The sequence below is a fragment of the Leucoraja erinacea genome, chromosome 24 (genome assembly GCF_028641065.1).
Source record: "Leucoraja erinacea ecotype New England chromosome 24, Leri_hhj_1, whole genome shotgun sequence".
NCBI lineage: Eukaryota > Metazoa > Chordata > Chondrichthyes > Rajiformes > Rajidae > Leucoraja > Leucoraja erinaceus.
In genome coordinates this window covers 33,174,934-33,200,991 of record NC_073400.1, presented here as the reverse complement: position 1 = coordinate 33,200,991, position 26,058 = coordinate 33,174,934, and the positions used below count along the sequence as shown (strand labels likewise).

Genomic DNA, 26,058 nt, shown 5'->3' with positions numbered 1-26,058 from the left:
TGCTATCAGGAATTAGTCCACTGGAACTTTTCTGATCTCATTCACCAGCGAGAATATCCTTCTTTAGATAAGGAGATGAAAACTGCATACAAGATGGGGTTTTATTAATGTGCTGAACTACTGCAACAAATATTTATTGATGCGTAAAGAAGATGATGTGGCCTGTTTTTTGCACTTACCAACATTCCTTCCTGCCTGACTGCCTGGTGCTGAAACGAGAAGAAAGGAATGGTTAGGCTGATCTTATGAAAATTGCCTAACATTTAGCAGCTGTCTAATGCATACAACATGCTATTAGGGTTTAAATAGTGGAATACCATAACAATTGCAATAAAATGACTTACCACCACCTTCTAAAGGGCAATAAAGAATGAACAATAATTTGAGCGGCACGGTGGCACAGCAGTAGAGTTGCTGCCTTACAGGGCTTGCACCACCAGAGACCCGGGTGCTTGTCCGTACGGAGTCTGTACGTTCTCCCTGTGACCGCGTGGGTTTTCTCCGATTAATTGGCTTGGTTGTTGTGTAAATTGTCCCTAGTGTGTGCAGGGTAGTGTTAATGTGCGGGGATCGCTGGTCGGTGCAGACCCGGTGGGCCGAAGGGCCTGTTTCTGTGCGGTTTCTCTAAACTAAACTAAATTAAATGTTAAGATACCAAATTAATTTCATGGTGGGTACTTTAAGGTGTTACAGTTTCCACAAGATAACAATTTACTTGGACATTTTGCCAAAGGAGATGCTGGAGGTTGAGATGCAGATTAATTAAAAATTGATAATGGGGATGAATTTGAAAAGATGGCGACTTAAAATATCAAATAAATTTTCCTGACCGGATAGGATGTACAACAGGCTCCAGGCTGAGGTCAAAGTTGCAGAGGTACTAGCAATAAGTTGCTGAACTTTTGTACTTACTGAGGACTGGAGAAGTGAAATTAGCGGCCAGTTCGGTTAACCTTGGTCGTGAGAAATCATTCCGAATCAATAACCCAGGGGAGAATTAGCAGCCACGAATGTGGGGACCACTGAGGGAAAGGTCTTGACCCAAATCGTCACCCGTTGTTTCTCCCAGGGATGCTGCCTGTCCCGCTGAGTTACTCCAGCATTTTGTATCTACCTACTGAGGGAAGGTGAGTGCCAGAAGGGTTCTGAAGGCAAATACTATACAACTAACGAATATGATGGAGAGTTTTATCAGAGTAATAAAGATGGGGTGGCACAGCAGTAGAGTTGCTGCCTGACACCATTTACAGTGCCAGTTTTGCCCACTAATCTCCAATGTGGGACTTTATCAAAGGTTTTCCGAAAGTCCAGGTACACTACATACACTGGCTCTCCCTTGTCCATTTTCCTAGTTACATCCTCAAAATATTCCAGAAGATTAGTCAAGCATGAATTCCCCTTCGCAAATCCACACTGACTCGGACCGATCCTGTTACTGCTATCCAAATGAGCCGCTATTTCATCTTTAATAATTGACTCCAGCATATTCCCCACCACTAATGTCAGGCTAAGATCCAAATAGAGTACAGGAAATATATTATTCCCAATACCATAAGGGCCAAGAACCAGAATACCAAAAGAACACTAAATGAAGTTGAATAGAAAAATGTGCAAAAAGTGGAATGAGGAAAGATACTTTTAATGCAGAATCATTGTAACCTGGAATTCACTTTAAGGGGAACTTCAAACGTGCTCAAGGGGAATCCAGAAAAGTAATTAAAAAGCATTGCCAGCATACAGGGAGAGGGCAAGGTGGAATGATTTAACATTGATTCAATAGGCTAAATATTTATAGAATTCCCTGCCGATTTATGGAATTCCCTGCCATGGAGGGCAGTGGAGGCCAAGTCACTGGATGGATTTAAGAGAGTTAGATAGAGCTCTAGGGGCTAGTGGAGTCAAGGGATATGGGGAGAAGGCAGGCACGGGTTATTGATAGGGGACGATCAGCCATGATCACAATGAATGGCGGTGCTGGCTCGAAGGGCCGAATGGCCTCCTGCACATATTTTCCATGTTTTCTATATTTCTATGTTTAATGGCCTCCTCCCTTGCAGTAACGTTTCTGTCATTCCAAATGAAGATTTCTGTGCACTAAGGAGGGAAGGGATCCCTTACGCAGTAAAGATGCAGGCTAATACAATCATCAACAAGCGAGTACTAATGTTTGCTTTATGAGGAACAGAATGGCAAGTGCAGAAGTCATTATCAAACATTGTTTGGTCACTGTGGTACTGAGTGTTGTTGATTTTACATCATCTAAAGGAAAGAGAGGATGCAATGATAATTTGCAAAGATGGTCCAGAAATGTGAGAGAGAGAGAGCGAGAGCAAGAGACAACATACAAATTTGGCAAGAATTAAATTGTTTCTATTTATTCATTGTTTACTATTTCAAAATTAATGGCATTGGCAAACTTTGAAATGCTGTCTGTATTCCCACCCAGATCATTAGCAAGCTTCAAAACAAGGTTGTTCTTTTTAGCACCCGTACACAATGAAGATGCAGGTTAACAAGGTCACCTAAGACTGGGGTCTCGACCCGAAACGTCACCTATTCCTTCTCTACATAGATGCTGCCTCATCGCTGTTCCTCCAGCATTTTTTTGTTGACCTAGCAAGCAGTAGTGTTTGCTTTCTGAGAGACAGAATGACAAGTGCAGACATTATGCTCAATTATATCAAACCTTTGCTGGCACACTTGTGGTACTGAGTGTAGTTCTAGCAATAACATCTAAAAGAAAGAGAGAGGATGGAAAGAAGATTTATAAAGATGATGTCAGAATTTTGCAGTTAAAACTATTAGGAAACTCCGAGATTCCTTAGCTCGACAACACTACCCAGAGCCCTACCATTCACTGTGAAGTTCCTACCCTGGCGTGATGCCACAAAATGCAACATCTCTGGGGGCGGCACGGTGGGCGCAGCGGTAGAGTTGCTGCTTTACAGCAATTGCAGCGCCAGAGACCTAGGTTCCATCCCGACTGCGGGTGCTGTCTGTACAGAGTTTGTACCTTCTCCCCGTGACCTGCGTGGGTTTTCTCCGAGATCTTCGGTTTCCTCCCACAGAGGTACAGTTTTGTAGGTTAATAGGCGTGGTATAAGTGTAAATTATCCCTAGTGTGTGTAGGATAGTACTCATATGCGGGGATCGCTGGTCGGGCCTGTCCTGATGGCTGATGGACCTGTTTCCACTCTGTAAACTAAACTAAACTAAAACGAATCTTGCACTTATCTGCTTTAAACTCCATTAGCCACTCCTCAGCCCACTTATGATCAACATCTTGTTGTAATTTTGAGTTTGATTTGACAATAGACAACAGACAATAGGTGCAGGAGTAGGCCATTCGGCCCTTCGAAACCAGCACCGCCATTCAATGTGATCATGGCTGATCATCCACAATCAGTACCCCGTTCCTGCCTTCTCCCCATACCCCCTGACTCCGCTATCTTTAAGAATCCTATCTAGCTCTCTCTTGAAAGTAGATTTGATTGAATTAATGTACAGTATTATCCGATCTGTTCGAATAGCTTGCAAAACACAGCTTTTCACTGCACCTCAGTACACATGGCAATAAAAACCTAAACCTAAGATGTGATGGGACTTAGTTCAACACTCAATTTAAGATGACATGTCCTACAGTTCAACACTCTCTCTCTCTCAGTAATGTGTACACATCTCAGTCTAGTAGTCCCCTCCGGAGTGGGACCTAATATCAGGGCCAATTCATAAGATGAGTGCAAGCTCTCAGTCAAGGTAGACAAAATGTTTCAAGATAGCTTAATTTAGTTTGGTTTATAGTCACATGTACTGAGGTACAGTGAAAAGCTTTATGTCGTGTGCGATCCAGTCAGCGGAAAGGCTGTACATGATTACAATCGAGCTCTCCACAGTGTACAGATGCAGGATAAAGGGAATAACATTCAGTGCAAAGTAAAGTTCAGCAAAGTCCGATTAAAGCTAGTCCAAGGGTCTCCAATGAGGAGATGGCAGCTCAAGACCGCCCTCTCATTATTACTAGGATGGTTCATTTGCCTGATAACAGCTGGGAAGAAACTGTCCCTGAATCTGGAGGTGTGCGTTTTCACACTTCTGTACCTCTTGCCCGCTGGGAGAGGGGAGAAGAGGGCATGACCGGGGTGAGACTGGTCCTTGATGATGCTGCTGGCCTTGCCGAGGTGGGGTGAAGTGTAGATGGAGTAAATGGAAGGGAGACAGAAACGCAGTCTCCAATCCAAATAATCTAAAAATCCATTGAATGCTACAAATAATTTAGAGTTACACAGGATGGAATAATTAAATTGACCTGAACAGCTTTCCTCATAGGAATTAACGTGATTTTAGTTGTAATAAATTAATAATAACTAAAAGCCATATACAGATGTAACAAGAAACTTTCACAACAAGGACTTTCAAAAGATCAGCTGTTTGATCAAAGGAGCAGAGGGAACTAAAAAAAAGTTCCAGTGAGTAAAATCAGAAGGGATCTTGGCTGGGATTTCACTTGACCTATAATGACCGGTAGCCTGGAGCACGTGTTAGACAACCTCTGATTAAGAGCTGCACAAAAATATTGGAATAACTCAGCGTGTCAATACAATACAATACAATACAATACAACGGTTTATTTGTCACATTGCACAAAAAGTGCAAGTGAAATGATATGTCAGCAGCGATACAATGATATGTCAGGCAGCATCTCTGGAGAAAAGGAATAGGTGATGTTTCGGTTGAGAATCTTCTTCAGACCAAGAGTCATGAGAAAGGGAAACAAGATATATAGACAGTGATATGAGAGATAGAACAAATGAACGGAAGATATGCAAGAAAGTAACGATGATCAAGGAATGGTGGCTGTGGGCCAGGTGATAACGAGTTATATAAATAATGAAACTCAGCAAGACAAGAGTGAAACTAGCATGATGATGGGGAGAAAGAGGATGTAACGGTTCATTGAACTTAGAGAAAACAATATTCATACAGCTGGGTTGTAAGCTGCCCAAGCAAAAAATTAGGTGCTGTCCCTCCAATTTGCATTTGGCCTCACTATAACCTGAGGAGGTCCAGGACATCAAAGTCAGTATGGGAATGAGAAGGGGAGTTAAAGTGTTTGGCACCCGGGAGATCCCATAGGCCAAGGCGGACTGAGTCTACGCTTGGTCTCGCAGATATACAAGAGTCCACAACTAGAACAATGGATACTGTAGATGAGGTTGGAGGAGGTGCAAGCGAACCTCTGCCTCACCTGAAAGGGAGAGACACAGCTTGGAATCCCACAACGGGGAAAATACAGTAATTAAATAAATCTGGATATAAAATTTTTTAGTAACAGTAACCATGAAAATTACAGGTAATTGTTTAAAAAAATCAGCTTTACTAGAGCACTCCATGGAATGAAGTCTCTCCATTTGGCCTTCACGTGACCTTTGATTCACCAAAGTAGGGGACTCAAGCGTCTAAACTGCCCCTTCAGTTCAGACATAATTACTGATAACCAACATATGCTGGTCAAGCCAACAATGCCCAACTTCCAGAAATGAATAAAACATTTTAACATTGTTACATGCAATTGTAAGTTAGACGCAGAAAGTACAACCTGCAAGGTGAAACATGTTGGAACGCAGCATTCTACAATTGCACAGCGCAAAGAAAAGACAAAAGGCTAAACTCTCATGGTAAACAGCTGAGTTATTGGGAAAGATGGATAAATGACAACCATGGCCTTTCAAAAACAGAAAATACTTGGCATATTATGTAGATCAGGCAGCATCTGGGAGAATATGAATAGACAGCACTTTAATGTTCTCCAGTCTAACAAAGAGTTATCCTGATATATTCTATGCTTTCCCTTTTGTCCTGCCGCTATTAAACTGTTCAATATTTCCAATATTTTTCACTTATTATACATACAGATGAACATGTGAAGCAGGAGTCTGCATTAACGTTTAATGATTACCGCTGATCTGATTATACTCTGCATTCCTGTCACCTTTCACTCCTTGTTGTCAAGACTATCTACCTCTGCATTAAAAACATTCAAAAGCCCTACATTCACATCTTTTGGGGAAAATTGCAAAGATACATAAAGTTCTGAATGAAAGTACCTGTCTCAAAACAGCCCTCCTTTTTATTCAGTGAATCAAGGGCTGACAAGGTCCCAGCGGCTGTCGAGGGAAGTCAAGGACAGTATAAAACTAAAAGATAAGGCGTATAACATAACAAAGATTAGTGGGAAGCCAGAGGATTGGGAGGCTTTTAAATACCACTAGAAGGTAACTAAAAAGGCAACATGGGGAGAAAGGATGAAATACGAAGGTAAGCTAACCAATAATATAAAATAGGATAGTAAGAGTTTCTTCAGTTATACAAAGAGTAAGAAAGAAGCAAGAGTGGACGTTGGACTGCTGGAGAATGATGCAGGAGAAGTGATAATGGGGAATAAAGAAAAAAGCAGAGGAGTTGAATAACTTTTTTGCATGGCCTCCGTCATTATTAAATGGAAGAACTTTGGAACCACCAGGACCCTTCATAGAGCTGGCCGCCCGGCCAAACTGAGCAAACGGGGGAGAAGGGCCTTGGTCAGGGAGATGACCAAGAAACCGATGGCCACTCTGACAGAGCTCCAGAGTTATTCGGTGTAGATGGGAAAACCTTCCGGAAGGACAACTATATCTGTAGCACTCCACCAATCAGGCCTTTATGATAGAGTTGCCAGTTATGAAGCCACTCCTCAGTAAAAGGCACGTTACAGCCCGCTTGGAGTTTGCCAAAAAGCATGAGAAACAAGATTCTCTTGTCTGATGAAACCAAGATTGAACTCATTAACCTGAATGCCAAGTGTCACGTCTGGAGGAAACCAGGCACTGCTCATCACCTGGCCAATGCCATACCTAAGGTGAAACATGGTGGTGGCAGCATCATGCTGTGGGGATGTTTTTCAGCGGCAGGAACTGGGAGACTAGTAAGGATCGAGGGAAAGATGAATGGAGCAAAGTACAGAGAGATACTTGATTAAAACTTGCTCCAGAGTGTTCTGGAACTTCCAACAGGACAAGAAAGCGAATGGTATGTTAGCTTTCAAAGAAAGCGAATGGTATGTTAGCTTTCATTGCAAAAGGATTTGAGTATAGGAGCAGAGAGGTTCTACTGCAGTTGTACAGGGTCTTGGTGAGACCACACCTGGAGTATTGCGTACAGTTTTGGTCTCCAAATCTGAGGAAGGACATTATTGCCATAGACGGAGTGCAGAGACGGTTCACCAGACTGATTCCTGGGATGTCAGGACTGTCTTATGAAGAAAGACTGGATAGACTTGGTTTATACTCTCTAGAATTTAGAAGATTGAGAGGGGATCTTATAGAAACTTACAAAATTCTTAAGGGGTTGGACAGGCTAGATGCAGGAAGATTGTTCCCGATGTTAGGGAAGTCCAGGACATATTTAAGAGGGAGTTAGATGTGGCCCTTGTGGCTAAGGGGATCAGGGGGTATGGAGAGAAGGCAGGTACGGGATACTGAGTTGGATGATCAGCCATGATCATATTGAATGGCGGTGCAGGCTCGAAGGGCCGAATGGCCTACTCCTGCACCTAATTTCTATGTTTCTATGTTTCAATGACAATGACCTTAAGCACACAGCCATGACAATACAGGAGTGGCTTTGTGACAAGTATGTGAATGTCCTAGAGTGGCCCAGCCAGAGCCCGGACTTGAACCCAATCGAACATCTCTGGTGGGACATGAAAATAACTGTGCATCGACACAGCTTCAACCTGACAGAGCTTGAGTGGACCTGCAGAGAAGAATGGGAGAAATTACCCAAATACAGGTGTGCCAAGCTTGTAGCATCATAATGAAGAAGACTTGAGGCTGTAATCGCTGCCAAAGATGCCTCAACAAAGTACTGAGTAAAGGGTCTGAATGCTATTCATATGATATTTCAGTTATTTCTTTTTAATTACTGCACAAATTTCTAAACACCTGTTTTTGCTTTTTTATTATGGGGTATTGTGTGTAGATTGATGATTTAAAAAAAATTAACCCATTTTAGAATAAGGCTGTAACGTAACAAAATGTGGAAAAATGAAGGAGTCTGAATACTTTCTGAATGCACTGTATATCCTGGTCATTTATATAAACTATAAAACGTTGTGGCCCCAGTACCACGTCTAATACACACCACTAACCACATTTTTGCCAACCAGGAAAAGACTGATTTTATGCCTAATCTGAGTTTCCTGTTATTCAATCAATTTTCTACCCATGCCAATAGACTACCTGTGTAGGAATGAACTGCAGATGCTGGTTTAAACCGAAGATAGACCCAACATGCTGAAGTAACTTCATACTATATACTACATTCCATACAAGGAACTTTTAGTTTCCACGACAGTGTTGGATGCCACACACCTTTTCAAAGACCTTCTGCAAATCTGAACATAGAACATCGACTGGTTCCTCTTTATCCACAGCACCCACTACCTCCTCACAGTCCAATAAATGTGGGTTCCCTTTCACAAAACCTGTCTGAAGAAGGGTCCTGACCCAAAACATCACCTATTCCTTTTCTCCAGATATGCTGTCTGATCCATAGAGTCATAAGGGGTAGGAGTAGAATTAGGCTATTTGACCCATCATATGTACTCCGCCATTTAATCATGGTTGATCTATGGTTAATCGCTGAGTTACTCCAGTTTTTTCGGTCAACCATGTTACTCTGCCTGATTATCTTGGTGTCCTGAAGTTAATGTAAAAATTCAGTATTGGTATATTATCGTCACATGTACCGAGGTATAATGATAAAATTTGTTCTACCCAGGTAAATCATATCTTACATAAGTACAATCAAACACATTAGCAGTTTTCTCCATATAGTTTGATAAGTGCAGTTAGATTCAGATTCAATTTAATTGTCATTGTCAGTGTACAGTACAGAGACAACGAAATGCATTAAACAATGAAATTGTTACTTACTGTGAGTGGGATCGGTACCAAGCCCAGGATCAGGACCTTTAGTTGTAAGAATAACGTCAGCTCCTGTAAAAGAGAGAATATAAATTACTTGTCATTGAAAAGCAAATGTAAACATAAAAGGAGCCATTACCAAACAGTTCTTCTGATAATCTAGTATGTATAAACAAGATGAACAATCTCCAGTTCATGACCATTTTCATCAGAAGCATAATCTGCAATGCAAGGTAGGAATGGTGTTGTTCAAGAAATCAACTTTCTGATTCTAAAATACATGAACTATTCCTGTCAAAATAAGAATTGTTCATAGAAACAGACAATAGGTGCAGTAGGCCATTCGGCCCTTCGAGCCAGCACCGCCATTTAATATGATCATGGCTGATCATCCAAAATCAGTACCCCATTCCTGCTTTTATATCCCTTGATTTTGTTAGTTCTAAGAGCTAAATCTCTCCCTTTAGTCTCTTTATTTTCAGCTATGTCTTGTATTTACATCACTGCATTTTTATTTTTATTTTTTTAATCTTTATTTAACCAGAAGTCTCATTGAGATTAAAAATCTCTTTTATAAGAGAGTCCTGGCCAAGACAGGCAGCAGCACAGTTCCACAATTACAGACAATAATTTAAAAACAACAGAGAACATATAAATAGAGTCACAGTCAGAACATCATCAAACAAAGCATGTACAGACAGAAGAGCCCGCTTCAACATCATTAAGAAGGGATTTAAATCTGTTTATAGAAACCAGCTCCTTAAGTTTCAGTTCATTCTGCAGCTGGTTCCATACGAAGGGAGTAGCATAACTAAATGCCCTTTTCCCCAGTTCAGTACGGACTTTAGGTACAGTTAGTAAGAACAAGTCCTCAGAGCGGAGCTGATAAGCTCCTGTGCTTTTTCGAATTACATACTTCTGCAGGTACGAAGGAAGAACACCGAGGATAGTCTTATAAATAAGGATATGCCAATGATGGAGTCTGCGGGTGGACAGGGCAAACCATCCAACTTGAGCATACAAAGAGTAGTGTTGCGTGAGGGTTTTAAAATTAGCAACAAATCTCAGTGCTCCGTGGTAGACCGTGTCCAAAGACTGTAGGCATTTTGAAGATGCATTCATATATAAAACATCACCATAGTCCAACACGGACATAAACGTTGCAGCAACAAGTCTTTTTTTGGCTTTAAAAGAAAAACAAGATTTGTTTCTAAAGTAAAAACCTAATTTTATCTTTAGTTTTTTCACAAGTTGCTGGATATGAGGTTTAAAAGAGAGAGAATCGTCAATTATAATTCCCAGATATTTATATTGAGACACTGATTCAATCACAGCCCTGCAAAGTGGTGATAGGAGGGAGATCCGAGGGATTTGATTTCGCTTTAGTGAACAGCATAAGCTTTGTCTTGTCAGCATTTAAAACAAGTTTTAAATCACACAGGTTACATTGCACAGTGTTAAAAGCAGTTTGGAGCTGACAGAGAGCCTGATTTGGGGTAGACGCAGAGCAATATATCACTGTGTCAAATATATCAATATATCAAAAGTGAAAATTTGCGTTTGGAGCTTTATGATCTATTAATATAAATAATAAAGGTCCTAAAACCGATCCCTGTGGCACACCCTTGGATACATTAAGAGAGCTAGAAGTAATACCTTCTGCTCGCACACACTGGGATCTGCCTGATAGATAGTTTTTAAACCAACAGACAGCTTGATCAGACAAACTGATGCTGCATAAACCCTATGACCACACTTGCCTAACCAAACATTCCATTCCCTGACCTTCCGTGAGGTAAAAATGAGTAATAAGTAGTGGAAGCTGCAGGTCCACCTGGCAGCCTTTAACAACCCGTGTTTTACTATTTTTAAATGTCTGATACTCATATATTGCTAAAGCAGCTTGAATGGATTTAATATTTGGCAAAATATACAAAAACATTAAAAATAATTGTAATTGAAATACACTACACTAATTTATCTATAAACTATGGACTGTCTTTGGTCGCACTAGGGACTTTGGGTTTAGACCTTTGAGATACAGTGTGGAAACCAGCAATCCTACACACTAGGAACAATTTACATAGACCAATGAACCTACAAACCTGTACATCTTTGTAGTGTGGGAGGAAACCGGAGCACCCGGAGAAAATCTATGCAATCACAGGGAGAACGTACAAACTACATACAGACAGCACCTGTAGATTGGATTGAATCCATGTTATAAGGCAGCAGCTCCACCGCTGTGCTACTGTGCCGCTCTTTTGTATTAGTGATAGGGTTATTAATTTATTGTTTTTTTTAAAAATGATGTTATGAGTATTGTTTACAGGCTTGTTATGCTGCTGCAAAGCAATATCATTGTTCCGTTGTGGGTACATATGACAATTAAACACTATTGAATCTTAAAAGGTCTGTTTCAATGCTGTATGACAATGTCATCAATTCATGTTAGGGCAGAGGCTAATTAAGTTTCAACCATGCAATTGTTCTCATGACCCTAAATATATAACCAATATAATATTAATATATTATTAAAACACGCATACGGATACATTATTCTAATTTTTAATGTAATTTGAATATATATTAGAAATGAATAGACAAGAACAAAGTCAATATACAGAATTTAACTAGGGCTGCACGGTTGCGCAGAGGTTGAGTTGCTGACTTGCAGCGGCAGAGTGCTGGATTCAAGTTCGATCCTGACTACGGGTGCTGTCCGTACGGAGTTTGTACAGTGACCTGCGTGGGTTTTCTCCGGATGCTCCGGTTCCCTCCCACACTCCAAAGACGTACATGTTTCTAGGTTAATTGGCTTGGTATAATTGTAAATTTTCCCTAATGTGTGTAGGATAGTGTAAGTGTGCGGGGATCGCTGGCCGGCGCGGACTCGGGGGATGGCGGCAATGAGCCTGTTTCCGTGCAGCATCGCTAAACTAAACTATGAAAACACACAAAACATTCAATATCTAACCATTGTGATCAAACATGAACAAAGCAATGAGCTTTTTAAAAAAATAACTTCAAGATAAATGGTTAAGAAGGAACCGCAGATGCTAGAAAATCGAAGGTAGACAACAATGCTGGAGAAACTCAGCGGGTGAGGCAGCATCTATGGAGAGAAGGAATACGTGACGAAAGTCACCTATTCCTTCGCTCCTTAGATGCTGCCTCACCCGCTGATTTTCTCCTCCATTTTTGTTTACTCTCAACATAAATGGTTACTCACTGCTTCGGCATGTAGGTGGTGATGGCACAAAATCGTTGTTTGCAGTGCAACGAATTGTCCTCGGTCCAATCATTACATATCCTTCTTTGCATCTGTAGGTGACTTCACCGTGCAATTTGTATGTGAATAGAAATCCTGCTTGTATAACTGCATTTTCGGGTGTTGCAGGACGAGTGCACCTAACAACTGATAAGCGTTGCATTAGACACCACAAACACAAGCAAGAAATATTTTATACCCATTGTAAGTGCTCATAAAACAGAGAAAACAACAACGACAGGTAGAAAAAATATAAAGGGAATCAAATAATGGCCATAGCCTTAATTACATAATTACTTGGTCTCGGGAATCTGTTATAGACAATAGACAATAGGAGTGGGCCATTTGGCCTTTCGAGCCAGCACCGTGTGATCATGGCTGATCATCCCCAATCAGTACGCAGTTCCTGCCTTCTCTCCGTATCCCCTAACTCGCCCCTGAATAATAACGTTCAAAGAAGTAAATTATAAGCTTTGTAGAAATTATTCCTCATAATTAAACATGCCTCATTTTAAAAATATATTGATCAAACTAGCTTGAGATATACCTTCCTTTTTGGGAGGGGGCATCCACTGTTGGAATAGTGATTACTGGATTAAATGGGACCCGTTGGGTCCCTGTCACATGGGAGGCCTGGTCCCCCAACACAACCCATTCCCCAATGTAATATTCCACCACTCACCCGTTCCCCCAATGTAACCCGCCCCCCCAACACAATATTGCACCACTCATTCATAGCCCACAACTGCGCAGGCACGACTCATTCCCCCTCATCTCTTAGCACTCCCTCCACCTCCTCTTCACCCTGCCTCTTCTTTCCCCTTTCCTCCTCCCCTCCCCCAATCCCTCCCTCACCGCTCCCTCCATCTCCTATCCCCTACCTCCTGTCACTCCCTCCCTCCCTCCATAAAAAGCAGCATCTGCAATTCATTCCTCCACAGATCATTTATTCTTAGCTGTAGTTTAGATCCAGTTGACTTGACGATTGGACCAGTTTGCATCATATGTGCGTGTGCGTGAGTGTGTGCGTGCTCAAACTCCGCGTCAACTTCTCAGCCACCCTGCAACCCGACTCTACCTCCCTCCCTCTGCCCACTCCGGCTCAGCCACCGCTCAGCCCGCCCCCGTCCTGTCCGACTGCCTGCTGCTGCCGTTCGGCCCGACCCGCCCTGCCTACCCGCTTACCTGCCTGTCTGCTTGCTGTCGCCGTCAGGCTGGGCTGCAGGGGAGGTATAGAGTTGGTGTTTGACACGGTGGGCACCACGAGTTTCAATAGACAATAGGTGAAGGAGTAGGCGATTTGGCCCTTCGAGCCAGCACTACGAAAACTAAGATTTTTAAACCTCAATAACTTTTACAATATACCGCCGATCGGAACAAAACTTGTTGCACTCACAGCACAGGAGAACAGTGAGTAACCTGGCGAATAGTCGTGCTATCGCATATCGTTTTTGCGCAAATAGAAAAAACGCGCAAACTGGAAGAACAGATCAGAGTTTTAGTTTTGTGTAATAGATTGACACTATACTCATGCAGAAAGAGAGACTTTAAGGTGGTGTGTATTGAAACAGTTTAATCTCCTGATAGCGGGGTACTTACAGATACTTATAGGAGATGGGGTTTAAAGAGTTGACAGCCTCAGTGTTCTAGAAGAAATACACTCAATATCATCACAAATGGAAATCAAGGAATTTCACTACCAACAAACTTAATTTGTGGCCAACACCACTAAACCTTGTGCATAGTTTAACAATTTCACTTCATATTTTTTTATTGAGCAACAGCAAAGGTGTCAAGTCTGCCAAAACGATCCATTTTTGATCTATTATTGTTATAGATTCATAGAGTGATAAAGTATGGAAACAGGTCCTTCAGCCAACTTGCCCACATCAGCCATAATGTCCCAGCTATACTAGTCCCATCTGCCTGTGTTTGGTACATATCCCTCCAAACCTGACCTATCCACGTACCTGTCTAACTGCTTCTTAAACGTTGAGATAATCCTAGCTTACCTCCTCTAACAGCTTGATCCACACACCAACCATTCTTTGTGTGAAAAAGTTACCCCTCAGATTTCTATAAAATCTTTTCTCCTTCAACTTAAACCTGTGTCCTCTGGTCTTCGATTCACCTACTCTGGGCAAGAGACTGTGCATCTACTCGATCTATTCCTCTCATGATTTTATACACTTTTGTCCCCTTATGAAATTAATTTGTCCATTAACTAAATCTTCCTTCCAGTCTATCAGACATTCCATCTAGTGTGAAGAAGAGTCTCGACCTCGCCCCCCACTGATGACCCCTTTTCCCGTCTCCAACGCACCCCCTCCTCGTGGAACCCCCCTCGTGGCCAATTTCCGGCTTTAGAACTTTTTATCAATAACTGCCGTCGCGACATCAACCGCCTCAACTTCTCTACTCCCCTGTCTCACTCCAATCTCTCACCACAGGAACGCTCTGCCATCGACTCACTCCGCAACAACCCAGATTTGGTTATCAAACCCGCTGACAAGGGAGGTGCCGTGGTAGTCTGGCGCGCCGATCTCTACAAAGCTGAGGCCACGCGCCAACTATCGGACACCTCCTCCTACTTACCCCTAGACCATGACCCCACTGACGAGCACCAGGCCACCATCTCCAGCACCATCACCAACTTCATCCACTCCAATGCCCTACCCGACCGAGCCTCCAACCTCATCGTTCCCCAGCCCCGCACAGCCCGATTTTACCTTCTCCCTAAAATCCACAAACCAGATTGTCCCGGAAGACCCATTGTCTCCGCCTGTTCGTGCCCCACCGAACTAATTTCCAAATACCTTGACTCCATCCTATCACCCTTGGTTAAATCCCTCCCTACCTATGTCCAGACACCTCAGACACTCTCCGTCGTCTCCCGCGCATTCAATTCTCTAGGCCCTCACCCCCTCATCTTCACCACGGACGTCCAATCACTATACACCTCCATCCCCCACCACGATGGCCTCACAGCCCTCCGGTTCTTCCTCGACCCAGAGAAGCAACCCATACCCAGCCACTGACACTCTCCTCCGCCTAGCGGAGCTGGTCCTTACCCTCAATAACTTCGAGTTCGACTCCTCCCACTTCCTCCAAATACAAGGCGTAGCTATGGGCACACGCATGGGCCCCAGCTATGCCTGCCTATTTGTAGGTTACGTCGAACAATCCTTGTTCAATACATACCAGGGCCCCATCCCCCGACCTCTACCTCCGCTACATCGACGACTGCTTTGGTGCCACCTCCTGCACCCGCACACAACTGACTGACTTCATCCACTTCACCACTAATTTCCACCCGGCACTGAAATACACCTGGACCATCTCCGACACTTCCCTACCATTCCTTGACCTCACTATCTCCATTGCAGGTGATAGACTTCTAACCGACATACACTATAAACCCACTGACTCCCATGGCTATCTGGACTACACTTCTTCCCACCCTGCTTCCTGTAAGGACTCCATCCCCTACTCCCAATTCCTCCGTCTACGCCGTATCTGCTCCACGGGTGAGGCGTTCCACACCAGGACATCTGAAATGTCCTCACTATTCAGGGAACGGGGGTTCCCCTCCTCCACCATAAATGAGGCTCGCACCAGGGTCTCTTCCATACCCCGCAACACTGCTCTCTCTCCCCATCCCCGCACTCGCAACAAGGGCCGAGTCCCCCTAGTCCTCACCTTTCACCCCACCAGCCATCACATACAAAAAATAATCCTCCGTCAGTTTCGCCACCTCCAACGTGACCCCACTACTGGCCACATCTTCCCATCTCCCCCCATATCTGCCTTCCGCAAAGACCGCTCCCTCCATAACTCCCTTGTCAATTCTTCCCTTCCCTCTCGGTCCACCCCCTCCCCGGGCACTTTCCCTTGCGGCCGCAGCAGATGCAACACTTGTCCCTTTACCTCCCCCCTCAACTCCTTTCAGGGACCCAAGCAATCGTTCCAGGTGCGACAGAGGTTTACCTGCATCTCTTCCAACCTCATCTATTGCGTCCGCTGCTCTAGATGTCAGCAGATCTATATCGGTGAGACCAAGCGGAGGTTGGGCAATCGTTTCGCCGAACACCTCCGCTCGGTCCGCAATAACCAAGCTGACCTCCCGGTGGCTCAGCACTTCAACTCCCCCTCCCACTCCATCTCCGACCTCTCTGTCCTGGGTCTCCTCCATGGCCACAGCGAGCAGCACCGGAAATTGGAGGAACAGCACCTCATATTCCGTTTGGGGAGTCTGCATCCCGGGGGCATGAACATCGACTTCTCCCAATTCTGTTAGTCCTTGCTGTCTCCTCCCCTTCCTCAGCTCCCCTGCTGTCTCCTCCCACCCTCCAGCCTTCCGGCTACTCCTCCTTTTCCCTTTCTTGTCCCCACCCCACCCCCACCCCTGATCAGTCTGAAGAAGGGTTTCGGCCCGAAACGTTGCCTATTTCCTTCGCTCCATAGATGCTGCTGCACCCGCTGAGTTTCTCCAGCTTTTCTGTGTAACCTTCGACCTAAAGCATTACCTGCCTGACCTGCTGAGTTACTCCAGCACTCTGTGAAACGTCCATGTTCTCCAGGGATGCTGCCTGACCTGCAGAGTTACTCCAGCATTGTGTGTCATTTTATTCCATCTAGTAATCTCCAACTTATACCCTGAAATTAATATTCCTCCTATACATACTTACTTTTGCAGGTTGGTGGTTTGTGATTCCAATGTCCATTAGCTTTACATTCAAGCAGTCTTGAACCAATCAATGAGTAGTCAGCATTACATCTATATTCTGCAACCATTCCAGTCTCCCAGAATTCACCGTCGGCAGTTGGTGTAATTCCATTCTGAGTCGCTTTAAGGTCAGGGCATTTGACAGCTGCGTATAAACAAAATCCACTTAAAATTCTAAATAGATTGTCAGAGAAAAACTTTATCTCAGTGGCTAAAAGAACATCATTCAGCTTCAGTCTGCACAGAGCTGGTGCAATCGCCCCGTGACCTGCGTGCAGGGCCGGCCTTAAGCCGATTGGACCGATTGTTCCCAAAGGGGGCCCCCGCACTAAATTAATCAAAATACCCTAGAGCTCTGCAACTGTTCCCCTGCAACACTGCGGGAGGCATAACTGAACCTGCGTTGCTTTCGTCCGTCCGTACGCTCTTGGTTCCGGCGCTTCTCTCCTCAGTCTCCGCCAAACACATACACACAGCATGTCTGGCAGATCGGTGCGGGCCGAGACCAGAGGCAGCTTTGAGGAGCAGGGCGAAGGCTGACATCAAACAGGTCATGGCAGCTATCGAAAAAGTACGGAAATGGTAAGGGGGAAATTAAAAAAACCCAAAGGATTTCCTTCCTTCCCTCCCTTTCTCCCCTTCCCTTCCTCCCTTCTTTCTCTACTTCCCTCACTCCCTTCTCTCCCTCCCTCCCTTCTCTCCTTCCCTCCCACACACACACATGCCTCTAGCATGTCCAAACTATTTGGTCCATTAACTCTCAGGCACTTTTTAAGCGCACATTTTGATTACTTTCCATTCTACCATAGAGATATGAAGTCTAGAATAGACTTTATTTGTATTTCTATGATTCTACAGACCTTGGCTGGGAACCTGGGGCTCACAAAAATTGTTCCCAATTGGGCCCCGCACCTCCTAAGGCCGGCCCTGCCTGCGTGTATTTTCTCCAGCATCTCTGGTTTATTCACACAGTGCAAAGACGTATAGGTTTGTAGGTTAATTGGCTTAGTAAAACTGTAAATGGTTCCTAGTGTGTATGGGATAGTACTAGTGTACGTGGATCACTGGTCGGCGCGGACTTGTTAGGCCGAAGGGCTTGTTTCTGCCCTATATCTCTAAACTAAGTAACTCTAAATTCAGTTACACAAAATACTGCCAATCCAAACCAATGCAGCACAACAAAGCATGGCATTATTGTACAAATCCCAAAAGATCTGCAAAAGTCCAGTATGAAAAGGAGCGTACTATACTGAAAGGCAATATCCATTAATATTGTGTGGGTACCAAACATGTGAACAGACATTACATAGATATTGTTGCTGCTGTGGAGCGAGGTTCTTCACTCCAGCTCATGCTACGTGACAACTGCCTGTCTGCTGATATACTCCCCTTAACTCATGACGTCACCTGCCTCTCAAAGCTTGTCATGTGACAGTCCCCATTCTGCTGACGTCGGTCGTCTGCACACCAAAGTTCGCGTTTGGTGCCAAACTTGACCCGAAACGACCCACGGTCAACCCAGGTCTGTACTACTGTAGCGGCTGCCTCCGAGACACTTAAACATCTGTAAATCATTGCTTAAATGGTAGTCATTTAGTTTGGAGGGCTTTTATGTGAAGGGAGGGGGGGGTGAAGGGGGAAACTTTAATGGGGAAGGTGGGACCTGTACAGAAAGGATGGGTTGCACTTGAACCCGAGGGGGACCAATATCCTAGCGGGGAAATTTGCAAAGGCAGCTGGGGAGACTTTAAACTAGAATGGTTGGGGCGAGGGACTCAAATAGCGAAAGGTAGTAGACAGAATGGGAGGCAGGAAGCAGAAATGGGAAGCACTCGGACACAAGAGGAGAAAGAAAAAAAAGGAAATAAACAGAGAATAAGAGACGGGGGGTTTCTTAAATGTGCATATTTTAATGCTAGGAGCATTGTAAGAAAGGTTGATGAGCTTAGAGTCTGGATAGACACCTGGAAGTATGATGTTGTGGCGATCAGTGAAACGTGGTTGCAGGAGGGCTGTGATTGGAAACTAAATATTCCAGGATTTCGCTGCTTCAGGTGTGATAGAATTGGAGGGGCAAGAGGTGGAGGTGTTGCATTGCTAGTCAGGGAAGATATTACAGCAGTGCTTTGGCAGGATAGATTGGAGGGCTCATCTAGGGAGGCTATTTGGGTGGAATTGAGAAGTGGGAAAGGTGTAGCAACTCTTATAGGGGTGTATTATAGACCGCCAAACGGGGAACGAGAATTGGAAGAGCAAATATGTAAGGAGATAGCAGATATTAGTAGTAAGCACAAGGTAGTGATTGTGGGAGATTTCAACTTTCCACACATATACTGGGAAACACATTCTGTAAATGGGCTGGATGGGTTGGAGTTTGTAAAATGTGTGCAGGATAGTTTTTTGCAGCAATACATAGAGGTACCTACTAGAGGAGGGGCAGTGCTGGACCTCCTGTTAGGAAATGAGATGGGACAGGTGGCGGAGGTATGCGTTGGGGAGCACTTCGGGTCCAGTGATCACAATACCATTAGTTTCAAGATAATTATGGAGAGGGTCAGAACTGGACCTAGGGTTGAGATTTTTGATTGGAGAAAGGCTAACTTTGATGCGATGCGAGATGATTTAAAAGGAGTGAACTGGGACATTTTGTTTTATGGGAAAGATGTAGAAGAGAAATGGAGGACATTTAAAGGGGAAATTTTAAGAGTACAGAATCTTTATGTTCCTGTTCGGTTGAAAGGAAACAGTAAAAATTGGAAAGAGCCCTGGTTTTCAAGGGAAATTGGACATCTTGTTCGGAAAAAGAGGGAGATCTACAATAATTATAGGCAGCATGAAGTAAATGAGGTGCTTGAGGAGTATAAGGAATGTAAAAAGAATCTTAAGAAAGAAATTAGAAAAGCTAAAAGAAGATATGAGGTTGCTTTGGCAAGTAAGGTGAAAGTCAATCCAAAGGGTTTCTACAGCTATATTAATAGCAAAAGGATAACGAGGGATAAAATTGGTCCATTGGAGAGACAGAGTGGACAGCTATCTGCAGAGCCAAAAGAGATGGGGGAGATATTGAACAATTTTTTTTCTTCGGTATTCACCAAGGAGAAGGATATTGAATTATGTGAGGTAAGGGAAACTAGTAGAGTAGCTATGGATACTATGAGGTTCAAAGTAAAAGAAGTACTGACACTTTTGAAAAATATAAAAGTGGATAAGTCTCCAGGTCCTGACAGGATATTCCCTAGGACATTGAGGGAAGTTAGTGTAGAAATAGCGGGGCTATGACAGAAATATTTCAAATGTCATTAGAAACGGGAATAGTCCCCGAGGATTGGCGTACTGCGCATGTTGTTCCATTGTTTAAAAAGGGTTCTAAGAGTAAACCTAGCAATTATAGACCTGTTAGTTTGACTTCAGTGGCGGGCAAATTAATGGAAAAGATACTTAGAGACAATATATATAAGCATCTAGATAAACAGGGTCTGATTAGGAACAGTCAACATGGATTTGTGCCTGGAAGGTCATGTTTGACTAATCTTCTTGAATTTTTTGAAGAGGTTACTAGGGAAATTGACGAGGGTAAAGCAGTGGATGTTGTCTATATGGACTTTAGTAAGGCCTTTGACAAGGTTCCTCATGGAAGGTTGGTTAAGAAGGTTCAACTGTTGGGTATAAATGCAGGAATAGCAAGATGGATTCAACAGTGGCTGAATGGAAGAAACCAGAGGGTAATGGTGGATGGCTGTTTATCGGGTTGGAGGCAGGTGACTAGTGGGGTGCCTCAGGGATCTGTGTTGGGTCCTTTGTTGTTTGTCATGTACATCAATGATCTGGATGAAGGTGTGGTAAATTGGATTAGTAAGTATGCAGATGATACCAAGATAGGGGGTGTTGTGGATAATGAAGAGGATTTCCAAAGTCTACAGAGTGATTTAGGCCATTTGGAAAAATGGGCTGAAAGATGGCAGATGGAGTTTAATGCTGATAAATGTGATGTGCTACACCTTGGCAGGACAAATCAAAATAGGACGTACATGGTAAATGGTAGGGAATTGAAGAATACAGTTGAACAGAGGGATCTGGGTATAACCTGTGCATAGTTCCTTGAAGGTGGAATCTCATATAGATAGGGTGGTAAAGAAAGCTTTTGGTATGTTAGCCTTTATAGCTCATGGCTCCGCGATGTTGGGAGTCGGCGGCCACAGCGCTCCGGAGTTTACTGCACGGCGACCCGGTAAGGCATTGCCCGCTCCCCGCCTCTCCGACCAGGTAGGGGACTAAGAATTAAAGTTTCCCCCTTCACCACCCCCCCCCCCCCCCCCACATAAAAGCCCTCCAAACTAACTGACTAACATTTAAGCAATGATTTACAGATGCTTAAGTGTCTTGGAGGCAGCCGCTACAGTAGTACAGACCTGGGTTGACCGTGGGTCGTTTCGGGTCAAGTTTGGCGCCAAACGCGAGCTTTGGTGTGCAGACGACATCCTGGAAAAAATGTCCGGTTTTCGGAGTTTTTCGGTTTCCGGAACTCTGGATAAAAGGTTGTGCACCTGTACCATTGACCAGGTGTGTCAAACTCAATTTAGGTCACACGCAAAATATGACTTTGTGCACGCCAGATCGTGCCGTCCACACGCGAACGCAGTCTGATCCGGCACCGAGGATAGCTGCAGCCCACTCTGGCATCGGGGAAATCATCCCGCGGGCCGATCTAACCCCTTCGCGGGCAACATCCGGCCCGCGGGCGCGAGTTTGACACCTGGCCATAGACAATCCCGTAGAGAACAACTAAAATATAATCTTTTTTCATAAGCAAAGTTAATAATTTGCCATAAAATATTTATTCCTCAAACTAAAACGGAACCTGATCTTACCTTCACAGGTTGGCACCTGGCCATCCCAACCAGTAACAACACAACGACGGGATGCCCGACCAACCATCTTGTACCTAGATAAAGGAAATAATCCACTGTTGAAAACTAGAATACAATTTAATGACAAAAGAATCTGGATAAATATAGGCAGCACCTCTGATAACTGCAAGTACTTGTACCGGACGGAGCCATTGAGCTAGCAGGCCGCACAGCATTTCGCTGGGATAGAAACAAAGACTCCGGTAAGAGCAAAGGAGGGAGGTTATGCATCTACGTTCACAACAACTGGTGTACAAATACCACAATCATAGACAGACACTGTTCTGCTGATTTGGAGTACCTGCTAGTTAGATGCAGGCCTTTCTACCTTCCACGTGAGTTTACCGCGGTCATAGTTACAGCTGTGTATATCCCACTGGATGCTAATGCTAGCATAGCCCTAGGCTACCTCCATAGCGCTATCAGCAAACAAGAGAACACCTATCCCAAAGCAGCCCATAATCATAGCTGGTGATTTTAATCACGCAGACTTAAAATCAGTTCTCCCCAAGTTTGAACAACACATCAAATGTGCAACCAGGGGAGAAAATACATTAGACAAGGCCTACTCAAACATCAAGAAGGGGTTTAGAGCCACACCACTACCACACTTAGGCCAGTCGGATCACCTATCCATTCACTTAGCACCAGCATACACCCCCCTCAGGAGAAAAGCTCAACCCACCACCAGGACTGTTAGAACTTGGCCTGAAGGAGCTTCCTCACAGCTACAGGACTGCTTTGAAAGGACAAACTGGGACATTTTTGGAAATCAGGACTTGGAGGAGTACACATCCACGGTACTCTTTTACATCCAGAACTGTGTTGACAACGTCACCGTCGACAAACTCATCCGGGTGTACCCCAACCAGAAGCCGTGAATGACAAAAGAGGTCCAAACTCTCCTCAAGGACCGCAACACCGCCTGCAGGTCTGGCGACAGAGCCCTGTACAGCGCTGCTAGAGCCAACCTGAAGAAAGGCATCAGGGATGCCAAAGCGGCCCACAAGATGAAGATAGAGGACCACTTTAACAACAACAATCCACGGCGGGTGTGGCAGGGCATCCAGCACATCACCAACTACAAGCCCAGCAACAGCACGACGGCCAACGGCGCCGCCTCACTGGCAGAGGAGCTGAACTGCTTCTTTGCTCGCTTCGAGGCAGAACCAGAAGAGTTCGTCACCATTCTCCCACCAGCCCCTAACAACAACAACTACACCCTCACTGTGCAGGAGCATGAAGTGAGGCGGGTGCTCAGGGTGGTGAACCCGAGGAAGGCTGCCGGCCCGGATGGCGTGACAGGAAGGGTTCTGAAGGAATGTACAGACCAGCTCTCCGAGGTCTTCACGAAAATCTTCAACCTGTCCCTGTCCAAATCCATCATCCCACCGTGCCTGAGGTCTGCCACAATCATCCCACTACCAAAAAAGCCTGTTATCAGCGGCCTTAACGACTACCGACCGGTCGCTCTCACACCAGTCATCATGAAGTGTTTCGAGAGGCTGGTCCAGCAGCACATCAAAGCCAGCCTCCCGCTCACCTTCGATCCACACCAGTTTGCCTACAGAGCAAATAGGTCCACTGAGAATGCCATCGCCACTGCTCTTCACACTGCACTGACCCACCTCGAACACCAGGGGAGCTATGTGAGGATGCTTTTCATTGACTTTAGCTCCGCTTTCAATACCATCATCCCCAGCAGACTGGTCACCAAACTCATGGATTTAGGACTCTCCCAACCCATCTGCCTCTGGATCAAGGACTTTCTGTCTTACCGCCCCCAGACCGTCAGACTGGGCCATCACCTCTCCACCCCCATCACACTCAGCACCGGCTCCCCACAGGGCTGTGTGTTCAGCCCCCTCCTCTACGCCCTCTACACCCACGCTTGTGCCCCCGCCCACTCCACCAACACCATTGTCAAATTTGCGGACGACACGACTGTGGTTGGACGTATCTCAGGAGGAGATGAGACAGCCTACAGGGAGGAAGTCCAAAGATTGGCAGCGTGGTGTTCAGACAACAACCTCATCCTAAACACCACAAAAACAAAGGAAATTATCATAGACTTCCGTAAGAACAGTGCAGCCCCCAAACCCCTATTCATCAATGGGGAATGTGTGGAAAGGGTCTCAGACTTCAGATTCTTGGGAACACAAATTACGGAGGATCTCTCCTGGACTACAAACACCACACCAGCAGTCAAGAAGGCCCAGCAGCGACTCTACTTTCTGAGGATCCTCAGGAAAAATAACCTGGAGGAGAAGCTGCTGGTGTCCTTCTACCGCTGCTCCATCGAGAGTGTGCTGGCGTACTGTATAACCACATGGTATGCCAGCTGCTCTGCAGCGGACAGGAGAGCCCTTCAAAGGGTCATCAACACCGCACAAAAAATCACTGGCTGCCCACTGCCCTCCCTGAAGGACATCTTCAGCTCGCGCTGCCTTGGGAGGGCAGCCAACATCCTAAAGGACCCTTCCCACCCTGGACACAACCTGTTCCACCTGCTGCCCTCTGGCAGACGGTACAGGTCTTTCAAAACTCGCACAAACAGACTCAGAGACAGCTTCTACCCCATAGCCATATGTGAACTTAAAAATGCAAAATAAGAAATAACACTCACATTCAACTGAATGGTTCTACCTCAGCTGCTATTGTTATTTACCTGTAATTTTTTTTTAATATGTATATATTTTTACCTTTTCTTATATATTTAAAATTGCTCTTGTGAATCGCACCGTGGGATTGACTTTTAAATTTTGTTGTACCATGTGCAATGACAATAAAGAGATTCATTCATTCATTCACTCATTCAATCATTCATGCATTCATTCATTCAAGTGAGTTTATATCATTTCTGTATTGACTTACAGGTTTAGGATTTGGTTTAATTTCACAATTCATGATATCGGTTTTTCTACAATTAATTAAAGTTTTAAATGTTGTCCCATTTTTCCCCAGATTCTTCAAGGTTTGATTTACCTGAGCATGTTCGCTGGTTACGTGATTTAGATATTGGTTGACATAATCCAGAATGTACAAGATCCCTTTCCCGACTTGTTTCCACGATATTCAGAAACAGTTAATCAAAATTAACTAGATTTGTCTAATCGCACAGCTATATGATAAACATAAGGAAGCTAGAGACGAAAGAGTTAAGGAGTTATTCTGTGCACATTCAAACTCAAAGGTATCTGGGCAGCTAATACTCTGGAATTCCAGATTTTAAAAAGACTCCTGGAGTTGAGATGGGATTTCTTTAGCCAGAGGGTGGTGAATTTGTGGAGTTCATTAATACAGATGTCTGTGGAGGCCAAGCCGTTGGGTATTTCTAAAGCAGAGATTGATAAATTTTTGATTTGTTTTGGTATCAGGGGTTATGGAAAGAAGGCAGGCGAATGGGGTTTTGAAGAAAAAATAGATCAGCCATGATTGAATGGTGGAGTTGAGTCGATTGGCTGAATGGCCTAATTCTGCTATTGTCATGGTAAGGCACGGGCGGTGTTCATGTATCTCCAGTCAGATTAGAATAACGGAAAACTTAGTCAATCTTAAACAAGGAAATAAAAAGATTTTTGTGGTTAACTTTAATCAAGAACAGGCATTGATATTGGTGCACAAGGAACTTCAGATGTACAAACCTCAAGAAAACTTCTTGATGAACTCTGCCGGTCAAGCAGCACCCTTGGGGGCAAAGGAATGATCCACATTTCATGTCTTGACATTTCATGTCCTGGGTAGGGTGCCACCACAAAATGCCGACTATGGCAAATGTCTCTTTGCCTCCACAGTTGTTGCTTGATCCACTGAGTTCCTCCAACAGATTGATTTTGCCACCAGACACATATGCCGTTATTCTTGCAAAGTTTGTTAAATGAAACGACCCAGAAATGTAGTAAAAACTGAGGAAATTGTTAGCAACTTCATGAGAAAATAGGGACTAATAGAATGCAGACTAGTGTGATGCTGTGCATTTTGGAAAGAAAGGAATAATAATAATAATAATAATAACTTTATTTGTTAAGCACCTTAAAAACAACCAAAGCTGACCAAAGTGTTGTACAGAAAAAAGAAAACAAGCAAGACATCATAAAACAGGCAGAACAACAGAACATACAACTAACACGAGGCGCATAAATTACATACAAAAATCCAAACAATAAATTAAAAAACATAAAACACAAGTAC

The 26,058-nt window shown here is 44.2% G+C and overlaps 1 protein-coding gene across 1 annotated transcript in view; it reads right to left on the bottom strand.

Moving 5' to 3' along the window:
- LOC129709005 (P-selectin-like) overlaps positions 1-24,860 on the bottom strand; it is a 31,052-nt gene extending 6,192 nt beyond the window's left edge. Inside the window, exons 1-6 of the mRNA XM_055655134.1 lie at positions 24,853-24,860; positions 21,829-21,902; positions 16,923-17,105; positions 12,196-12,381; positions 8,973-9,035; positions 180-209 (exon numbers count right to left, since the gene is read on the bottom strand). Coding sequence (XP_055511109.1) covers positions 180-209; positions 8,973-9,035; positions 12,196-12,381; positions 16,923-17,105; positions 21,829-21,902; positions 24,853-24,860 — 544 coding nt within the window. The remainder of the gene's footprint in view (positions 1-179; positions 210-8,972; positions 9,036-12,195; positions 12,382-16,922; positions 17,106-21,828; positions 21,903-24,852) is intronic.
- Positions 24,861-26,058: the final 1,198 nt, after the last annotated feature.